General features: G+C 36.0%; 1 protein-coding gene across 4 annotated transcripts in view; it reads left to right on the top strand.

Moving 5' to 3' along the window:
* The window catches only part of LOC124552411 (coronin-2B-like), a 112,401-nt gene extending 93,720 nt beyond the window's left edge, over positions 1 to 18,681 (top strand). For 3 of the 4 annotated variants that reach the window (XM_047126676.1, XM_047126677.1, XM_047126679.1), the window contains 3 exons: positions 1,143 to 1,316; positions 14,840 to 14,935; positions 15,722 to 18,681. In XM_047126676.1, coding sequence (XP_046982632.1) covers positions 1,143 to 1,316; positions 14,840 to 14,935; positions 15,722 to 15,850 — 399 coding nt within the window. In that variant the 3' untranslated portion in view covers positions 15,851 to 18,681. The remainder of the gene's footprint in view (positions 1 to 1,142; positions 1,317 to 14,839; positions 14,936 to 15,721) is intronic. The other variant, XM_047126678.1, reaches the window with a different exon arrangement.
* Positions 18,682 to 19,808: the final 1,127 nt, after the last annotated feature.

Raw genomic sequence — 19,808 nt, 5'->3', positions numbered from 1 at the left:
TGTAAAATTGCAAACACGAGCAAACGTCAAAATGGGAAACTGCTCGACAACAATAAACGTGTCCTCTAAGATTGAAACCACTAGGCATACTGATGCACGAAACATGTATTACACTGCTCTTAGTGGTGTTTGGTTGTACTACCGTTTGTAAGTAGGGCTCGTACAAATTTTGAGAATTTTTGGGTAACACTTCATGTTATTCATTGCAGTGTAGAAGTGCCAACATTTGTGGCACGTGGGTAAAGTATCTCATTAAGTGTTGGCTAATACTTCTCATTGGAGTGATGGTGTGTCCAATAGTCTTCAGTGTCTCTAGGTGCTGTGTGCAAGTGCAGTGCAACACCTGCCAGCATGCAAATGCTTTGCTTCCAGTTGATCTTGCTCAGAAAATTGTTACTCTAGGAAGAAATTCCTTACAGTGGTACAGGTGATAGGGAAACAATACATCATTTTGGTAAGATATATGAGAATGCAAACTAAAATTTAAATGTGATTTCAGAGCACAACACATTGCCACATATAATTTTGATAACTGTTCTTCATATTTTTTATAATATGCACAATTTACAATGGTAGTACTTTGAGGAGGGAGAATTAATAGAACACAGTGCTTATGAGAAGGGAAGGGAAATTATGACAGGGCAACACAGTGCTTGGATTATATTGCAAATTTAAGGACATTTCATGTAAGAAATGTGTAGTTTTGACTTCAGTATTACGAAAAGGATAGATTGATTCATTGTCGTAGGAAAGGATAGATTGCTGCTCACTGTATAGTGGACATGTTGAGTTGCAGACAGGCATGACAAAAAGACTGCTGTATGTTTAAGCTTTCAGCCAAAAGGCCTTCGTCTAAAGCAGAAAACACACACACAATTTCACACAAGCAAAACTAACACACATACATAACCATTGTCTCTGGCCTCAGTGGCCAGCTCAAATGTATAACAGTCTTTTTGTTGTGCCTGTCTGCAACTCAATATCTCCTCTGCTGGATTTTTCTTTTACCTATAGTTTGTATAATGTTCCTCATTCACCTTTTTTCTAATTTTTGACGTTGTATATGTAACATAATTGTATGTATTACTCAGAATGTTTTGCCTTCCATATGCTGAATGTACACTACATGCTTTATATCACAGGTTAGCCCTCCTACAGAGAAGAGCCAGAAGACGGAAAGCAACCAAACCACAAAATTCCAGCAGCTGCAACAGATGTTTGCAAACAGAGCATCTGGACAGGTCAGTACGCAAAGCAACCAAACCACAAAATTCAAGCAGCTGCAGCAGATGTTTGCAAACAGGGCATCTGGACAGGTTAGTACCCAGCACCTTTTCATCGTTTGGAAATTACCTGTAGTGCGATATTCGTAATATTTCGCTAACGATGAGGCGTATCAGTATGGGATTTTGAGTAGTTTTAGTCGACCATAATATTATTGCACCTGGGAGTGAGACCATTTCATTCGGCTTTTCGTGAGTTTTTATCGTGATATTTCACAAGGGCAAGTTGAACATCTTATAGTACATGCACAACTGTCTCGAAATCGTTCACAGTATGACGCAATTTCCTTAGTCAGTACTGTGCTTTTCTACTGCAATGTCACTGTTTGTTCCAGTGGTGACTATAGGAGGCCAAATGCAATAATATTGTGGTAGGGTAACATAGTACATGTTGTTCTTGTTGTTGCCGTTTTCGTCAGTCTGAATGCTAGTGATGCAGCCTTCTGTTCTGTTCTGTCCTGTCCAGTTCATGTCCGGATAAGTACTGCACCTGACATCAACTTGAACCTGCTTAGTGAAATCAACCCTTGGTCTCTTCTGCAATTTTACCCCCCCTCCCCCCCGCCCCCCCCCCCCTCCACACTTGCCTCCATCACAAAATTTACTAATCCTTGATGCTTCAGGGTGCTGTCTGTCAGCTAATTTCGTCTTTTAGTCATGTTGTGCCATAGATTTTTTGTGTCACCAGTATAATTGGGTATGTCTTCATTATTTATGTGATACACCCATATAGCATTAAACATTTGTTGCACCTTCTAATTGTTCTGCCAATAGTTAGTTACAAGGGCATGCTGAAACATAATGCCTCTGAATTTATGTGAAAACTCTTAAAGCTTTTTAAATCAAACTAACTTTCTTAACATTGTGCATCATTACTCTTCATGTCTACATATTTATTTCTCAACGGTCACCCGGGAAATGAACACATTTCTCCCAACGAGAGACCACTGTAGACTATTTGATTGTGTTGATGGAGTCATAACCTCACCTCACTTTGCAGTGCTTCATCACTATCAAATTGAACTCTTCAAAGGTGTTTTGGAAACAGATCAATTGGGAGTGTACGAGGGCTGTTCAGAAAAGTAAGGTGACTTTTCAAATTGCGCAGGCAACGTACATTCGATTATCGAGCTTGCTTTTTTTTTTTTTGCGCACATATCTCGAACATATGTTCACAGTTTCAAGTCTACAGCATACTTAGTTTGTTTTTGACAGATAACAAGGTTAGACATACTTTAGTATGCTCGGCGATGTTCGATTATTATGAAAAATGAAGCAAAGAATTTGCATCAAATTTTTGAGGAAAAATGGAATCAAGTGCTCTAAAACACTTGAAATGTTGACAATGGCATACGGCAAGCCTGCTGTAAGTAATAAAAAATTACATGTGGTACAAGCTCCTCCAGTGTCGAGCAGATGCCATTGATGAACCTCGCTCTGGACACCCCAGCACATCAACAGATGATAACGTTGAATCTGTGAAGAAAATTGTTTTGGGTCAATCCATACCAAGTGGTCCAGCACTGGTTGCTTGACCATCTCAGAAAATTTTTATATTTGTTGGGTGGATTCTCCAATGTTTAGTAGCCACAAAAATATTTTTTTAAAAAAATGATTGTTTATTATTTTGAAACGGCGGCCATATTTGTCCCAAGCTGCATCGTTTTTTCGTATTTGCCAGCATCTGCATTTTTTACTATTATTCAGTAGTGGATTGTCCTAAGCCTTTCAGATAAAATGCATTTAGTTCAACACACTATGGGCTACAAATTAACATCACTATCATTTAGCTGAATGTATTCTTTAATGTATTTTTAATAGTTCAAAGGCATCAGCCACAAATTAAAAAACTCAATTTTTGAACACTAGTTTTCCAAAGAAAGATTAATTTCTCTGCTTTAATATTTTTTCTGCTATTACACTATATAGTATAGTTACTTTTTATAGAGTATCAATGATGAGCAGCTTACACTTTAAAAAATACACCATTTTAAATTTAAAAAATACACTATTTTAAAAAATGGCATTTTTTAGTTTTTCCATTTTGTGGCATGCAATATCTTTGTTGGGGGACCAAATAAAAATCTGGAAATTTCACAGTTAATAGACCTTTATGATATCAAACTTGAGTATAAATTTCAACTTTGAGGTTCAATTGGAAAAATATTACAAACACGAGTCAAAAATACGCTTTTTAACATCTGCGATATCTGGTAGGTCAATCACATAAAGTATACCAATTGCATAATGTAACACACCACATTACACTAGCTAATGATTATCTGTCAAAACGATGCTATGGTAATTGTTTCAGCAGGCTAACAATTGCATCGGCAAGCCTATACAAGTCTGAGTGTTGTCTTCCCCCTTACACCAACAATTGTCTACTCACACTTATTTAGTTAGAAGTTCTTGAAGTGTGCAGTTGAAAAATAGTGTCTCAGTGTTCTGTTGGTGTTATTATTAATGAAGCATATCATAAAGCTGAGTATGGAGCGTATCTTAAATACATTACTTTAATCGACGATTACAGTGAAGAAGAAAAAGTGTTGTTTTACTTACAAGTCGGCCCAGAGGTCAAATCAACATGCAAGTAGCATGAAATGAAATACTTTAAAAAAATTTCATCACGTTTTTGGTCAGTCTTGCATGGACCCTTTTGAGAAACATAAGAAACCTATAACAAAAGGTCTACGAGAAATAACATTTGATTGTTATTCAAAAAATAAAAGCCCTTTTGTCAGTCTCATACCAGGAAAATCATTGTGTCCAACATGTTATTCTAAGATATTTATAGCTCACAAGAGAAAGGATAGTGAAACCTCAGGTACAGAATTTTGTGACTTATCAGCAACCATTAAAAAGTAGACACAGCTTGTGAAATCCTGGGTATATCGCCTGCTAGTAAAATTAGAAAATTAAGTCAAGATAAAAGACCAAATGCCTTGAATACAGAAATTGAGAAAGTGGCAGCTACAGCCGAATAGAATTTGGAAATTTCATTTCAAAATACAATTTGTACTAAAACAGATGGAAGTTCTAAGACTTCACCGACAGAATATGATGATTTGTTAGAAAAACTAAATGCAGTACTTCAAACAAAGAGGATAAAATTAAGATCATCAATTTAATGGCGAATTCTTGTTGTAAAGCAAAAGTTAGTGATGAATTTAGTGTGTGAGAACATGTTTTTAAGTTAACAAGGCAGTTAGTAAAAAGCACAGGGAATTTTACCAGCATTAAAAAAGAAAAGTGCGTCTAATTTGGTTGATGAAAACACAATCAATAAAGTTATTAAGTATTACGATGATGCCAATAACAGCTGTTTGATGTCTTGCAAAAAAGACTTTGCTTCTTTGAAAGAAAATGGTTCGAAGATTCAAAGACAAAAAAGGTTAATATTGTGTAATTTAAATGAACTATTCACTGAATTTAAAAAAGAAACTCCTGACATTAAAATTGGAAGATCAAAGTTTTAAGAGTTGATACTAAGCTGGTGTATTGTTGCAGGGGCATCTGGCACCCGTAATGTTTGTGTTTGTTTGTTTGTATCATCAAAACGTAAAGTTGATGATAGATGGGGCCAATCTTAGAGTTGACTATAAAGACCTTTTGGCAGTTATGGAATGCAATATTGACAGTCACAATTGTATGATCAAGGGAGAATGTGAAGATTGTCCAAGAAAGTGTTACTTGACATGTTTGAAGAATCCGAAGAAGATGATTTGATGCCTGACAATATAAAATACAAACAATGGGTGACACAAGACAGAACTAAAATGGTGACAGTCATAAAATCACGAGAAGAATTTTTTGAAATGTTGGTGACTAACCTTGAAAATCTGAAAATGCATTATTTTATTGCAAAAGCTCAAAGTAAATTTTTGAAAGACAAAAAGCAAACCTTGGCAGCTGATGAATGCTTAGTTCTTGCTGACTTTTCGGAAAATTATTCCTTTGTTGTTCAAGATGAAGTACAAGGGCACCACTAAACAGCAGCACCCTTCCATAAGAAAACTGATTTACTTTTCGGATGGGGCAACAAGTCAATATTTAAAAAAAAAATGTTAAAATCTCCGTTCATAAAGAAGATTTTGGGTTTGATTTGGAATGGCTTTTTCTCACTCCATGCCATGGAAAGAATGCTTGATGGTGTCGGGGGTACAGCAAAGCGAGCTGTCGCAAAGGCAGCTCTGCAGCGGACCGATGACAATCATATCGTAACACCTCAAGAAATGTTTGAATTCTGTAAAAAACACATCAAAGGAATTGCCTACATTTTTGTACAATGTGAGGAAACACAAGAAGTCTATGACAGTGTCTTGAAGGAAAGGTGCAACACTGGTGTCATAAGGTTAAAGGCACTTGATCTTTTCATTGTTTTGTACCCCACTCACACAACTTACTGAAGTGTAAGATCACATCAACTTTGCCTGATAGTGAACTTAATCATTGTGGAAAACATGTACAACTGGTTCTTCAAAATAAAGACATAGTGGCTTGTGTTTACGATGAACAGTGGTGGATTGGCAAAGTTGATAATATTGATTGTCAAAACCAAGATGTACATGTTGTATTTTGTCACCCTCCATGACCAAGGACATCTTTTTAAAAAAATTGAGAAGAATCAAGTTTGGATGCCACTTAAAAATGTACTGAGGAAGCTGTCTCCCATGGAATTTACAATTGTGACTGGGTGGACTTATAATCTAACACCCAAAATGATTGAACCAATTTCTCAAATGTACAATGATCGATGTACTAAAAACAAACAACAAGAGAACAGTTTAATGTAATTAGTAGGCTTATTTTCAATAAAAAAGTAAGTAATCATAGATATGATTAAATTATATACAGTAACTGATATATTTTATTCCATAAGCCTAGATATCGCAGATGTTAAAAAACGTATTTTTGACTTGTATTTGTAATTTTTTTTCCTTAAATTCCAATTGAATCTCAAAGTTAGATGTATACTGATGTTTGATATCATAAAGGTGAAATTTTCAGATTTTTAGTTGGCCCCCCAAACAAAGATATTGCAGGCCACAAAATTAAAAAATTCCATTTTTTAAAATGTATTTTTTAAGTGCAAACTGCTCACCATTGATACTCTATAAAAAGTAACTATACTATACAGTGTAATAGCAGAAAAAATATTAAAGCTGAGAAATTAATCTCTCTTTGGAAAACTTCTGTTCAAAAATTGAGTTTTTTTAATTTGTGGCTGATAACTTTGAACTATTAAAAATATATTAAAGAATACATTCAGCTAAGTGATAATGATGTCAATTTGTAGCCCATAGTGTGTTGAACTAAATGCATTTTATCTGAAAGGCTTAGGACAATCCACTACTGAATAATAGTAAAAAATGTAGATGCTTGCAAATAAGAGAGAACACATGCGGCCTGGGACAAATATGGCCGCCATTTCAAAATGATAAACAATAAAATCTTAAAAAAAAATTTTTTGTGACTACTAAACATTGGGGAATTCACCCAGCAAATCTAAATTCTTTCTGAGATGGTCAAGCAACCAATTTTTTTTTTTCTTGGATTGACCCTTTTGGAAAATTGTCAAACTACCATAAGAGAAGTTGCTGAGGATGTTGGCATATTGGTCAGCTCAATTTTTTCAGATGATTTGGGCACAAGACGTGTGTCAGTGAAGTTGGTTTGAAAACGTCTCAATTTTGATCAGAAGAACCGTCGCATGAGCATCGCACAGAAGCTCTTGAATGACGTCAGTGATGATCTTGATTGGCTGAAAATGGTCATAACTAGTGACAAAACATGGGTTTATGGTTGTGACGTCAAATCCAAAGCCCTGTTGTCCCAATGGAAGCATCCCAGAGAGCCAAGACCGAAAAAAGCATGCCAAGTTTGGTCAAATGTCAAAGTTTTGCTCACTGTTTCTCCCCCCCTTCCAATTACCCTGTCGTAATGCATCATGAATTTTTGCCTCAAGGTCGTATGGTCAATAAGGAGTATTACCTTGACGTTATGCACCGTTTGCGAGGAGCAATTAGCAGAAAATGTCCAGAATTGTGGAAAAACAATCTATTGCTTTTGCATCACAACAATTGAGGAAATAAAATCTGTGTCACTGGAAGTACTGAAAGCTATACCAAAAAGTGGTTGTAAGGAGTGTTTAGAGGATTGGGAGAAGCATTGGCACAAGTGTATTGTATGTGAGGGGGATTACTTTGAAGGGGACAACGTGAATATTGTTGCGTAAATAAATATTTTTTCATAAAAATATAAAGTCACTTTACTTTTTGAACACACCTCGTATGGATGATGATTGGTGATAGTGAACCTGAAGTGTTGGATTGTTTCAGATGTCACAGTACTTCTGTGTGGTCTGGCATTGTCTTGCCGAAAGAGAGGGTGCTCCTTGTGTGGACAAATTCTTTTGAGTTCGAAACTCAATTGTGCCATGCTGTTTCTCACACACTGCCATTATTATGTTACGTACCGTCATGTTACATGCTAAAATTCGGAGCTCTCTAGTGGCTTTAAGAGTTTTCACATTAAAAATTGGAGCCCTTGCTTTTCAGCACACTCATAGTTTAATGTTACACAGATCAATTGTATGATAAATCAGAATGATACAAAATGATTCATTTTACATTCACACCCCAAATTAATTTTTAAATGTGGCCCCAGGTTGTACAGATTTGAGTAAGTAATTCCTACCTGCCATGTTTTCTACATTACCCTATTAAAAATTCTTGTACAGAATAGGAGGAGTTGTAAAGGAGAAACTTTTCAATTTGTTTTCAAATTTTACTTTTCTGTCTGTCAGACAATGTATATCACTTGCTAAATGATCAAATATTTTAGTTGGAGCATTGTGCAGTCCTTTTTGTGCTAAGGTCAACCTTAATGTGAAGTAATAAATGTCATTTTTTTCTTCTGGTATTGTAATTATCTACTTCATTGTTCAATTTCCACTGCAGTGGGTAATTTACAGAAAACTGAGAAGCTGTAATCAAAATCCCTAACTCCTTAAACAGATTTATAGGAGATGATTGTTGGTGAGCGCCACATATTATTCCTACAGCACGTTTTTGAGCTTACCCCAGAATAATATTCCAGAGCAGATTATGAAGTGCTGACTTTGGTTCACCTTCTCCACAACATTTTCTATGTGATGATTCGAATTTTTGTTGTTTGTAACTCTTCTCCATAGGTATTTTGTTGAAATTACAACCTTTAAATCTGAGGTATTTACCGTGCAACCAAAATCTAAGGTTTTTTGGTACTCGTTTGGAGGATCTCACGATTAGTGGTTTTTTAGGGTCCAGTTGCCACTTTTTGCTCTATGCAGATCTCGCGTAAGTCATTTTGCAGTTCGTTTTGAGCTTCTGATTACTACATTAGATGTTAGACAGAATTGTCTCCAATCAATCAGAGGGGGCTGCTCTGATTGTCTCAGATATCACTTGTATAGATTAAGAACATCAAAGGGTCTATAACGCTTCCTTAGAGAACCCAGATATCACTTATGTTTCACCTGGTAACATCCTGCCACTTACTACAAACCGTGAACATTCAAACAGGAAATCATGAATAGCATCACACAACTGAGATGATGATACGCAGACGTGAAATTTTACGTTCAATAATTGTAAAAATGTTGTATCAGTATGAGATTCCATATCAGTAACACTCATTACTTTGTGAATAAGGAGATAGTTGTGTTTTGCAAAAATGATATTTGCTGGTTTTTCTTTTTTTTTTTTTTTTTTTCCTCATAATGTTGGAACACAGTATATGTTCCAAAATCCTCCCGCACATCTGCAAAACTGTGCTCAAAAGTCGATGGACAATGTCTCACAAAGGCTGAGGTACACTGTAGCCGAGTAGTGTAAATGACAGTACACACTTTGCAATAAAATTATTTATTAACATGACTAAACTACAAACAGCTTCTGAGAATGAATTCCCACGCAACTTGATAACAGAAATGCCAATACTTGACAGTGCCTATCAGGTGAACACTAGAAGTGTAGAGATGTGCATGGTCCAGGGAGGATAAGTAATGGCACAGTTCCACGAGGCTGGGAGCTCACAAGCATTCCACTGACGAGCAGCAAAGTGTCGTTACAACACTGTCGCACAAGGTAATGAGATGGAAATGGAGTGTCATGTGGGGTTCACAGTGTAGGTAAGATGGTTCCTCAATAGACAGCGGTGGATGTCGGTCCATATCAGAGTCTCGTAGCTGCTGGCTGTCGGTCAGTTGGAGCCTGGAGCGGAACTGGCCATCGAAGGTTGGAGTGCCTAGTGCACCAACCTAAGTAGGCATCTGTGGAAAAGAATTTGCGCAGTTTCGTCTGGACTCGTGACTATGTGGTCACGAGTAGATGCCTTCAACTGTTGCAGTGCGTACCACGACTTGCTTGCTACGTAGTTGCGTGGATTGCACCCGTGGACACATGGCAGCTGCTGGAGGCTCGATGGTACGCAGTTCAGAAGGAGAGTTCCCTAGCAGTGGGATAAACTTTTTGAGACCATTTGTATGGTGACGTTGGTTAAAGTCCCGGTTAGTACAGTCTGCAGCCATTCACCCTGATGGGCCTTTGTTTATGGATAATCAATGGAAAAAAAAATGGAATTTCACGTGATGCTGCACTGCTTTAAAAAGTAATGATCAACACTTTTGATTACATCGTGTAATTGTTAAGGTAAAGGTCTTACAAAAGGTTGTAGGTTAAAATCTCATCAGATGCTTGGAAATTTATTTTTAAATCTTTTCCAAAATGATGATGATGATCATTATCATTATTAGCAAATGTCCCCATTGGAGAACAATAAGCAAGTGATTTTCAGTCTTTCTTAGGGTTCTTCTTATTTTCCCATCATTTCTGTATTTTCTCCCCGAAGGCCTTCTTTCTTCAGTCCACTTTCGTCAGTATCGTTTTGGTTCCATCTCTGGAATAAACTTCCACTTACCAATTTTGCTTCTGAATGTATCCCTGCCTGATGTGTTTGTTACATCAATTTTTGCTTTTGTCAAATCCTTCTTAACTTCAGTTACCCAAGATACTGATGCTTTAAGGGATGTCACATAGTTCAATAGATGTTTAGCTAGTCTGTTTCCAGGTAATCTGTCTAGGTGTCGGTAGAACTTCATCTCTTTCTGACGTCAATTTCAATCTTTGATACTTTTTCTGTTGTCTCAAGAGTTTGCAGTCCGTATTCATCTAGTGTGTACTGTGGTCCCAGAATTTTTGTAATAATCTTTCTCTCTATTTTCTTAATTTCTTGTAAATCTAGTTTTCAATTAAGTGAAAGTGTCTCACTTGCATGTGTGACTGTCGGCTTGGTTGCTGTGTTGTTGTCTGAATTTAAGGCCTTTTGACAGAAATTTTTTGTTATACAAATTCGAAACAAGTCCTGACGCTTTCTTAATTTTCTGCAATCTGTTTGTGTGTACTATTTGTTCAAGTCCTGTTGGTTCAATAATTTCCCTGAAGTACTTAAAATGTTTGACTCTGTTGATTTCACCATAATTTGTTTTAAGTTTCGGAGTTTGGAATGCATGAATTCAGTCTTCTCAAAGGAGAGTTGCAGGCCAACCATCTCTGCACGTTCTTTTTTTCTTCTTTCATTTCGAATCGCAAAGTCGTCTGCAAATGCTAAGTATGTAATGTGTTATTTTCCTTGACCTCTTCCTAGTTTGATTGGCTTCCAAAAGTTTTGTTTTCTTTGTTCAATTTCCCATTCTTTCATTACTTTGTCTAAAACTACGTTGAACAAGTGGCAAAATCCCATCTCCTTGTCTTACTCTTGTTTTAGCCAAGACTGGTTCAGAAATTTCATCTATGACTTTAATTTTTTTATTTGATTTCTGACTCTCTTCGTTCAATCAGTTTTTCAGTTTTGGTGTCTAGTTTGTGTTCTTCTAGAATATTGCATAGAGATTCTGTCTATAGAATCGTGCTTTCTTAAAATTAACAAATGTGCAGACTATTGGTTTCGACTTGATTGCTGTAATTTTTAAAATTGTCTTAAGATTAAAGATCTGTTCTGGGCATGATTTATTATGTCCAAAGCTTGCTTGGTAATAGGAAATTGTATGTTGTAGCTGTTCTTATGCTCTCTTTAGAAGAGACGCAGATAAAATTTTGTAAGTGATTGGCAAAGGTGAAATGCCTCTGTAATTGTTTACATCTGATCTCTCTCACTTTTTGTGCAATGGGCAAATTAGTGCACATTTCCAATCATTAGAATTTTTTGTCTGCAGAATTTCTTGAATGATTTGAGTGATCGCTCTTAAGGAATTTGGGCCAAGGTTCTTCAGTAGTTAAGCTGCAATTCCATCTTCTCTTGATGGCTTATTAGTTTTAAGGTTTTAAGCTATTCATTCATGTGATCTGGTTGTAATCTGAGGAATTTCGTACTTGGTTATGAAAAATAATTGGATGATTCTTGACAATTTTCTTAGTTTGTACCAATTCTCCATTTTGTTTCCTGAAACAGAGGTTTTGTGGAGTGTATCCTTTGATTTGATTTGCAATAATAATTATTATTATTACTATTCAGTTAATTGGGAAAATGTAATTTTTTATTTCTCTTTATTTGTCACATCTTTTTAATCATCATATTATTTTTTTCATTTTCTCTCATTTTTCTTCCAGTTGTTCTTTTTCAATTTGGAATGTTTGTTCATGTGAGTTTATTACCTTTGTTTTAATTTCTTCTGTTTTATCATCCTGTATTATCCTCCATGTTATCGCAAGTATTATTTCTGTTCTGCATTTGATTGACTGTCATTTTACTTACTATCCTTTCTTTTCATTTAGATTTTCACTTGTGCTATTTTGTCCACAGAGCAACAAGAATTTGTTTCAAATGTTTTTATGACAATTACCATCCAAAAAACTGTACATCTCATAGGGAAAAATATGTTTTGACATCTCTGTAAAGTCAATACAAATATATTACTTTGTCTTTTGTTTTTTAAGTGATTGATTGGCAATTTAAATATTATGGTAGATAAAGAAAAATAATTAAATTCACATACACAATGATTTAAAGTGGAATAAGAATAATACGAAGAAAAAATGAGAGTACTTGAAAAAGTTAATACAGTGATTAACATGATGGAACAGAGAAAAAGATATAAGAAAACTGCATTTAAACCAAGTAATTGTATAAAAATAATTATCAAACTCAATACAATCAAGATTTAACAATCAAACATTTCAAAGCACCTGATGAGATTTGAACTCACAACCTCATGTGAGACCTGTATAATAACGATTATACTACACAATCAGTCTGTATAAAATTTCCTTCTTAAGTTGTATATCATCACATGAAATACCAAAATTTCTTATTGTCAGTTACTCTCAAACAAGGGCCCATCTGGATGAGTGGCTGCAGAATACCTGAGACCTTAACCTACATCACTGTACGGATGGTTTCAAAAGTTTATACCAGCCCTGGGTATTCACCCTTGTCAGTGACTCTTCCATTAGCAAACATCCTCCAAAGTTGTGCAGGGACTGTATTTGGTCCACGAAGGATATAGGTCAAGTGTGGTGACTGAACATACAGGGGCGCAGCCCTGCCTATACCACATAGACAGTAACAATAGGCAGATCGACAAATGTGTCTGTCGTGTCTGTGGAGCTGTACTGCCCTGTCGAGTTCAGTCGGGCGGTGGGCTACGTAATGCACCTGTGACGAGGCGTGGGCTACGTAATACACCTGTGACGGTGACAGTCATGATGTACGTGCCGTCCTTCATCAGTCACAAGTGGTGCTGGCCTAACTGTTTTCACCACCTCACTGTTGGACTCCAACTATGTTTCCTGTGTCTCTGCTCTCACCTTTCCCTCCAAGCACAGCCTCTCAGTGCTGCACCAGTTCCCCCACTCCCATGCATCACTAAAGCATCTTCCCCGACCCCCAACCTGCTGTCCCTCCCTCTGCCTCTTCTGTCCCCACCATCCATCTCAGCTGAGGTGACTGCTCACAGCACAGCATTCGGTGCCTCGGTAGACACGAAGAGAGGTTGCCAGGGTTGACTGGCTTTTTAAGCTGTGCATACGGTGTTAAAGTTTAGGATCCAACATATCACGCACTGCAGCTAGTCATGCTGGCAGCCCTCCATTTGCAAGTAGTCAACGAGAAGAAATTGTGTAATTTTGGGTGATCCTCTAGTGCTTCAAAACTAGTAGCAGTAAGCAGACTGGCAACATAGCGTAACGGTTAAAGTGCGTTAACTACATGCGGAAGATTGTGTGTTAAAATCCACTCAGGTTCTTTGAGATTTTTTATTTTTTAATCTTTATTGAAATTATTTTGATTATTATTTCTATTTAGTTAATTGGTTTAAATGTGTTCTTTTATTATTTCTAATCCTATGTCATGCTATTTTAGTCAACATTTTAACTTTGATTTGCTGTCAAGCTTTCTACCTTTCGTGTTTTTCCATTTGGAAACTGTGCACATATGATTTTAATTTTTTTTAAATTTAACTTTCATAATTTTCAATGTTTAAAGACTATCAATTAAAAACAAAAGACGAAATTTATGTTGACTGTGCAGTGATGTAAAAATTAAATTTTGCATTGCAAGATGTAAATTTTTCTGGATTGTAATCATAACACAAAGATTTAAGACATAAATTCTTGTTGAGCAATGGTCAGAATAATGCAGATGAAGATTTAAGTGAAGGCAGGGTTATGACTACAAAGGAAGCCAAGAAAAATGAAAAACAGAAATAATGAAAGTAGTGGACAAAATTATAAAATGGTGAAACAAAAGAAATCAAATCAAAGTAAATGAATAATACTAATTTAAATCATATGAACAAAATTCTAGATTAAATGATGACACCATGAGAGAAAATTAAAAAGCTAATGCAATGATTAAAGTGAGAATGAGGATTAGAAATAAAGAATTTACAAGTAAACCATTTAATTGAGTAAAAAGCAAAATCAAAATAATTTTGCAAGGATTAAAAAATAAAATATTTCAAAGCACCAGAAAAGAATTCAAATCCACAACCATCTTCATATGAGGAATTCACCTTAGCCATTACACTACGCCACTAATCTGCTTACTGTAAATATTTTTAAATCTCTGTAGCACAATGCATAATAAGTCCACCCCCCTCTGTTGATTACTTGCAAATTAGGGTCCAACATGATGAATGGTTGAAGGTGTGATACCTGGGAACCTAACATACACAACAGTACAGAGGGTTTCAAAAGTTAATCCCTTCTTGCCTATGCTATTTATCAAACACATTCTAGGTTACACTTGAGCAAATACCTTCAGAAAATAATATCTAACACTTTAAGTTGCATGAAATGGTAACAAATTTCTCTATTGCCAGTCTGCATTCTTCTTATTTTTTTATTTCTCATTTTCTAATCCATTTAATTAACACTTCTGTTTAAGTTTAATTGAATTTTCAAACCTTGTACTATACAGAACATGGCTAATTGTATAACATTTGAGTTTTATATTATTTTGACATACCTTGATTTGGGTGAATGGAATTCGTTTTTGACATAGTGTATGTTTTTCAGCCAAATAATAACTTGTTGAATGAAGAATACAAACGATCGTCAGAGGAGAGGGATGAAGTCATCGCTTTGGATGGAAGTCCAAAGTCTCAAAACCAGGTACTAATTTTGCTGTTACTGTTTAGAATTCATTTATACACATTTGCAATAGTTCATCAGATCCTGGCTACTAAACTAGTATATGCTCTAATTGATGGTACTCTCCTATCATTTTATTTTATCTGTAAAGCGGGATCTACACTTTACGCCAGCAGTGTAATGCAACAGCTATTAAAGATTGATTTGATGTTCTTGAACACACATGCCATGAACACCCCACCCCCACCACCACCACAAAAAACCAAAACACACACACACACACACACACACTTTTTTCACGGCTCTATTTCTTTTTATTTATCACGTCACATTAATTTTATTATTTACTGAAAATCAGGTTTATGTGTGGGTCTATGCTGCACTTTCCTTGGTGGTGTTCATGATTTCCAAGTGGATCTATCCTGATGGAAATGTGTTGTAGATGGTTTTTCACAATCAGTTTTGACCAATCGCCTTGCTGTCTGATGGTATGAAATGCTCTTGATACCTTTTCACGAAATCTGATGAAGCATGAACCAGGTGAAACACATTATTTGTAAATGACTTTTGTCATCCTTTCATAGTGTCGTCATTATTCCATGCTGGCTTTTCCATTGTTCAATAAACATAATTTTAATATATTTTGGGAACTTCGGAATAGCACCTGGTAGAATACTAAACACCTTGCAGAGATTTCTTCTTAGATCTAACACCACATTTTTATTGGCCATCACTGGTAACCCACCCTGTGCTGCATGCTCTTATTTTTGCAATAAGACGTCTGTTACAAATTTTTGCTTACTGCAGTTGCAGCGGGCGTACTCTAGGCAGTGTGAAGAGCTCAAACTTCTCAAGAAGCAGTTGGCAAACCGTGAGAGGCGCGTCTCGGAGCTGGAAGAGGAAGTGCAGCGGCTGCGCAAGGCGCTCGGCAAGTAGAGACGTGCAGCGAGGAGCTGTGGATTGGAAGCTTTCGATGTTACCAGGGGGGTCCTGGCGATCCCCTGCTTAATGTTTTTAAGCTGTTTTAACACTATTTACATTTAATGACCTAGCTTTGACTAGGCGAAGAGGCAATGGACTGCATTAGCTTATCAACGTTCCTGTCACTATTACACAGGCTGTTTTGTAAGTGCTGAAGATGAGTGACAAATGTTGGGCACTTAAACAGAGCTACATTCTGCTTCTCACACGTTTTGGAGGAAGCTAGCAGAACATTGCCAGCAAAGCCATATTCTTGGTGCACGTGCGCACACATTCAATCAGTTCGAGAGTAGTGTAATGTTAGTGTTTCGGCGATATCCCTAGCTGTGTTGCTTTGCTGTAACAAAGTTTCTTATGATGTGCAAGTAACTGTTCTAGTATTACATTTTTGATAACAGTGAATTGAAAGAAGTGAGTCACATCATTTATGTTAATTTCTAACTCACTACACATGGAGTAAATTAAAAATACTGTTTAAATGTCTGTATGGATCATATGAAACAATTTTTTTGTAATTTGTTTTTGTTATTCATGTCTTGACATGTGGTGTCCTTTTCGTATAGCGCCAGGAGTTCTGGAAGACTTCCTTGCCCCCTTGTAATGAAAAGTTGCTTTGTAATAGTCTACCCAAATAGGAATAACCAGTAAAAATGTTTGTAGGTTACATGTATGATTTGTAATATTATTGGGATTTATTTCATCTGTAACTAATAGTATATGCCTCGTACTAAATTCATACCATTACTACTTGATGTACTTAAATAATTTCGTACACAAGATACCTAAAAGGAAAAAGAAACAACTGTGTTGGAATAAAAAGTGTTGATACTTGAAAGATATTAAGGAGAGGTACAGAAAAACAATAGCTCTGTTAATCTCAAGTTTTTGTTCATGTATTTAAACTCGAATTGGTTTTTTCATTACTTTTTTTATAAAGAACAATTTTAAAAAATCCACTTAAAGAATTAATTCTACAGCTGTCATAAATTGAATTGTACGAGAACACTATTAACCAAAAAACTTACAATTGTGTAAATGTGGATTTTATTCTTCCTGACAATAGCTTCAGCTATTTTCATATCTCCCAATGTTAATATTCTTAATCATAAAAATTATTTAACTGTGCAGTATGTTGGCAAGAAATTTGTGTGAAACTGCTTGGAAGGAAATCTTTATCATTTGGCATTTTAGCTCAGGCTGACGATCTTAAAATGTAGCATTTTTCCTACCAAAATAAATGATACAGCCGTGAGGTAGGAAAAGTATAACTACTGAAATTCCCAAATTATTCTTGTGGATTGTTGTGTAAAATAATTAGTTATTGTATTTCATTGGGTGCAGTTAAATTGCAAGCAGGTGCTTGATTTATTTGCACTGTTAAATTACCTTTTTCTGCATAATTGTGTGTTTAATTGAATTTGTGAGAACCTGTTTTATATTTGATAAATTCACACGTGTATATCTGTCTGATCAAAAACTGAACCGAATTTGCTTCAGGTATCTGGGTTATTCCCAGTCTAGCACACATTTTCAGCTTGTCTCTTTTCTTCTGCCATTTGTTTCGCTGAGAGTGTTGTTTTGCTAATGGGGTGTGTCTGTAGTACTTGTAAAATCTTGCTCTGCTGATTTTATTTGCCATATCCGTATTGCACATCTGCAGAGTGGAGACAAGTAACAAAATATGAGATTAAAAATGTGTTATTGTGTTGTAAAATGTAATTAGTGTAACTTTACAGCTGGTAAATAGCTGCTATTGTTCTCTGAACTTTGGAAAATCTTAATGAAACTAACGTACCATTAATATAAATATTGGTTACATTTTGTAAGTATATATTTGATACTAGTTTCATTTAAGAAACAGAATAGCTTAGATTAGAGGTTTAAAGAGTAAAGGAAATTGGGAAGTATTGCTTGAAGTTGGTTTTAAATAAGTAAGTGATGTTTGCAAAAAGATTCTGGGAAAGCTAATAGAGGCTGTTCAGTTACCAAAGATTGAAAACTGTCTTTCATAAATAAGGCACAACTTTGTGGTTCTCAAGCTATTTGTGGGTGATACAGACTGGAAGTTTCACGGAAATTTGATTGCATTTGGTAGGCTTCATGTTCAGTTTTTGAATACGTCGTAGAGCAGGTTTTCCTTCTAAACATTAGTCCTGGTATTGAATAACAGGTGTTGTAGAATACCACAGCTCTCTGAAATTGTGATTAAGCAGACATTTGTATAACGATCCCTTTGGGGGGAGAAGGGGAGAAACTTCAGCATTACACATTATAACAAAGCTCTTTGCAGAATGTGGGAAATATTTTTGCGTCTGTCAGGTTTGTCTTTCCTTTCTTGATTGATTCTCAAACAGAATGTGTTCAGAAAATGTAACTTAAAAAGCTCATTAAGTAAAATTGTACTGCCTCCACTACTTCAGTTCTGTACCTGTAACAAATCTATGTTCATGGATGTGGGGACCATTTTGTTGTTGATTTTTTGGGCTCGGGAAGGTGACACACTAGGAGTACCCAGCAGAAGTGATAAATTCTCGTGTACTGCAGTATTCTTGGCACTAATTGTTCCTTGAATAAAGTCAGGCTATGACATATTCTTCTGTCAGAACTCTCCATACAATCTCAGGGGATGTATCTTCTACAAAAGCTGTTATTCAGAAGAGTGTACTGGTCACAGATAGTCATCCAATTTTCTGTGGTTCCAGTTTATAATGAGACTTAGCATGCATTCCATGCCATGACACGTGTAATTTAGACACTTTCAATGTTTGAAGCTTAATGTTGTCAAACAAAATTTGCAGGCTTGCTACAGTATACAAAGGGGTCAAATAATTTGACATACTTAACTCTTATATGGAGATATAGAGGCAACTTGTTCTTTTTCATTTTTAAATAGAGCAACTCTTCAAAGATAAAAATGATTATATATTCCAGAGTGGTGCCGAGTGTGGTCCTAACTGTGGCAGGAAGTTAGCTGGACCGCATGTCAAAATATAGTTGCATTAAAACGTGTTTCTGCATTGTTGTTGCCGGCCGCTGTGGCCGAGCGGTTCTAGGCGCTTCAGTCTGGAACCATGCGACCGCTACGGTCGTAGGTTCAAATCCTGCCTCGGGCATACATGTGTGTGATGTCCTGCACTGTTGTTTGGTAGTTTTAGCATAGAAATATACAACAGAAAATGTGACTGCTAGCTGTTAATTTAAAATGTAAGAGATCAGTGCTAACAGTAAAAATGATGAAATAAACATCTGAGGGGTTAAGATATCAAAAATGTTAAGAGTAATTTCTGTTAGGTCTTATCCTGTACATTCAATACACAGCTACATGAAAAATATTTTTTTTTTTTTTTTTTTTTCAGATCAGCTTTATTAATATCCTTTCTTTAAAAAAGAAAGTTTAGATTTTTGCTGTAGGTAAGTTGATTGAAAAGCAGTCAAACATTTTATTGAAGTGCGTCAAAAGTCTTGTTACACACAGTCAGACATAAACTAAATTAGTATGGGGCAAAGTGCATGCAAGTAGTCATTATTTGTGGCTGAGCAAGTGGAATGTAGTTCCAGGTTCGCTGATGATCATGATATTGCACTGGAAACATGAGAAGCAGAAGCCACTTTTGTATTCTGGTACCAGTGTCTTCAGTGATCATTTGAAAACTTCATGACACTGCTCTACTTGGAACAATAGCAATGTATACCTAGTTTCTACCCCAGTCTCTTTCTTAGATGTAAACATGATGCTGGTACTTTCACTTGGATTACAGTTTGCTTGTCATATAACAGCTGTCAATGTTCCTCAGTGAAACTCTTCCCCAAAAAAAGGTGGGAAATTTATGAACTGAAAAGAGAAGGGTACAGTTGCAGTGCAATTTGGGAACTTCACCAACCAAATGTTGTCCCTCAAACTGCTCAGTTAGTT

The sequence above is a fragment of the Schistocerca americana genome, chromosome 10, assembly GCF_021461395.2.
Source record: "Schistocerca americana isolate TAMUIC-IGC-003095 chromosome 10, iqSchAmer2.1, whole genome shotgun sequence".
Lineage (NCBI taxonomy): Eukaryota > Metazoa > Arthropoda > Insecta > Orthoptera > Acrididae > Schistocerca > Schistocerca americana.
The sequence above is the reverse complement of the archived record's forward strand: the minus strand, read 5'-3'. Positions and strand labels throughout refer to the sequence as shown.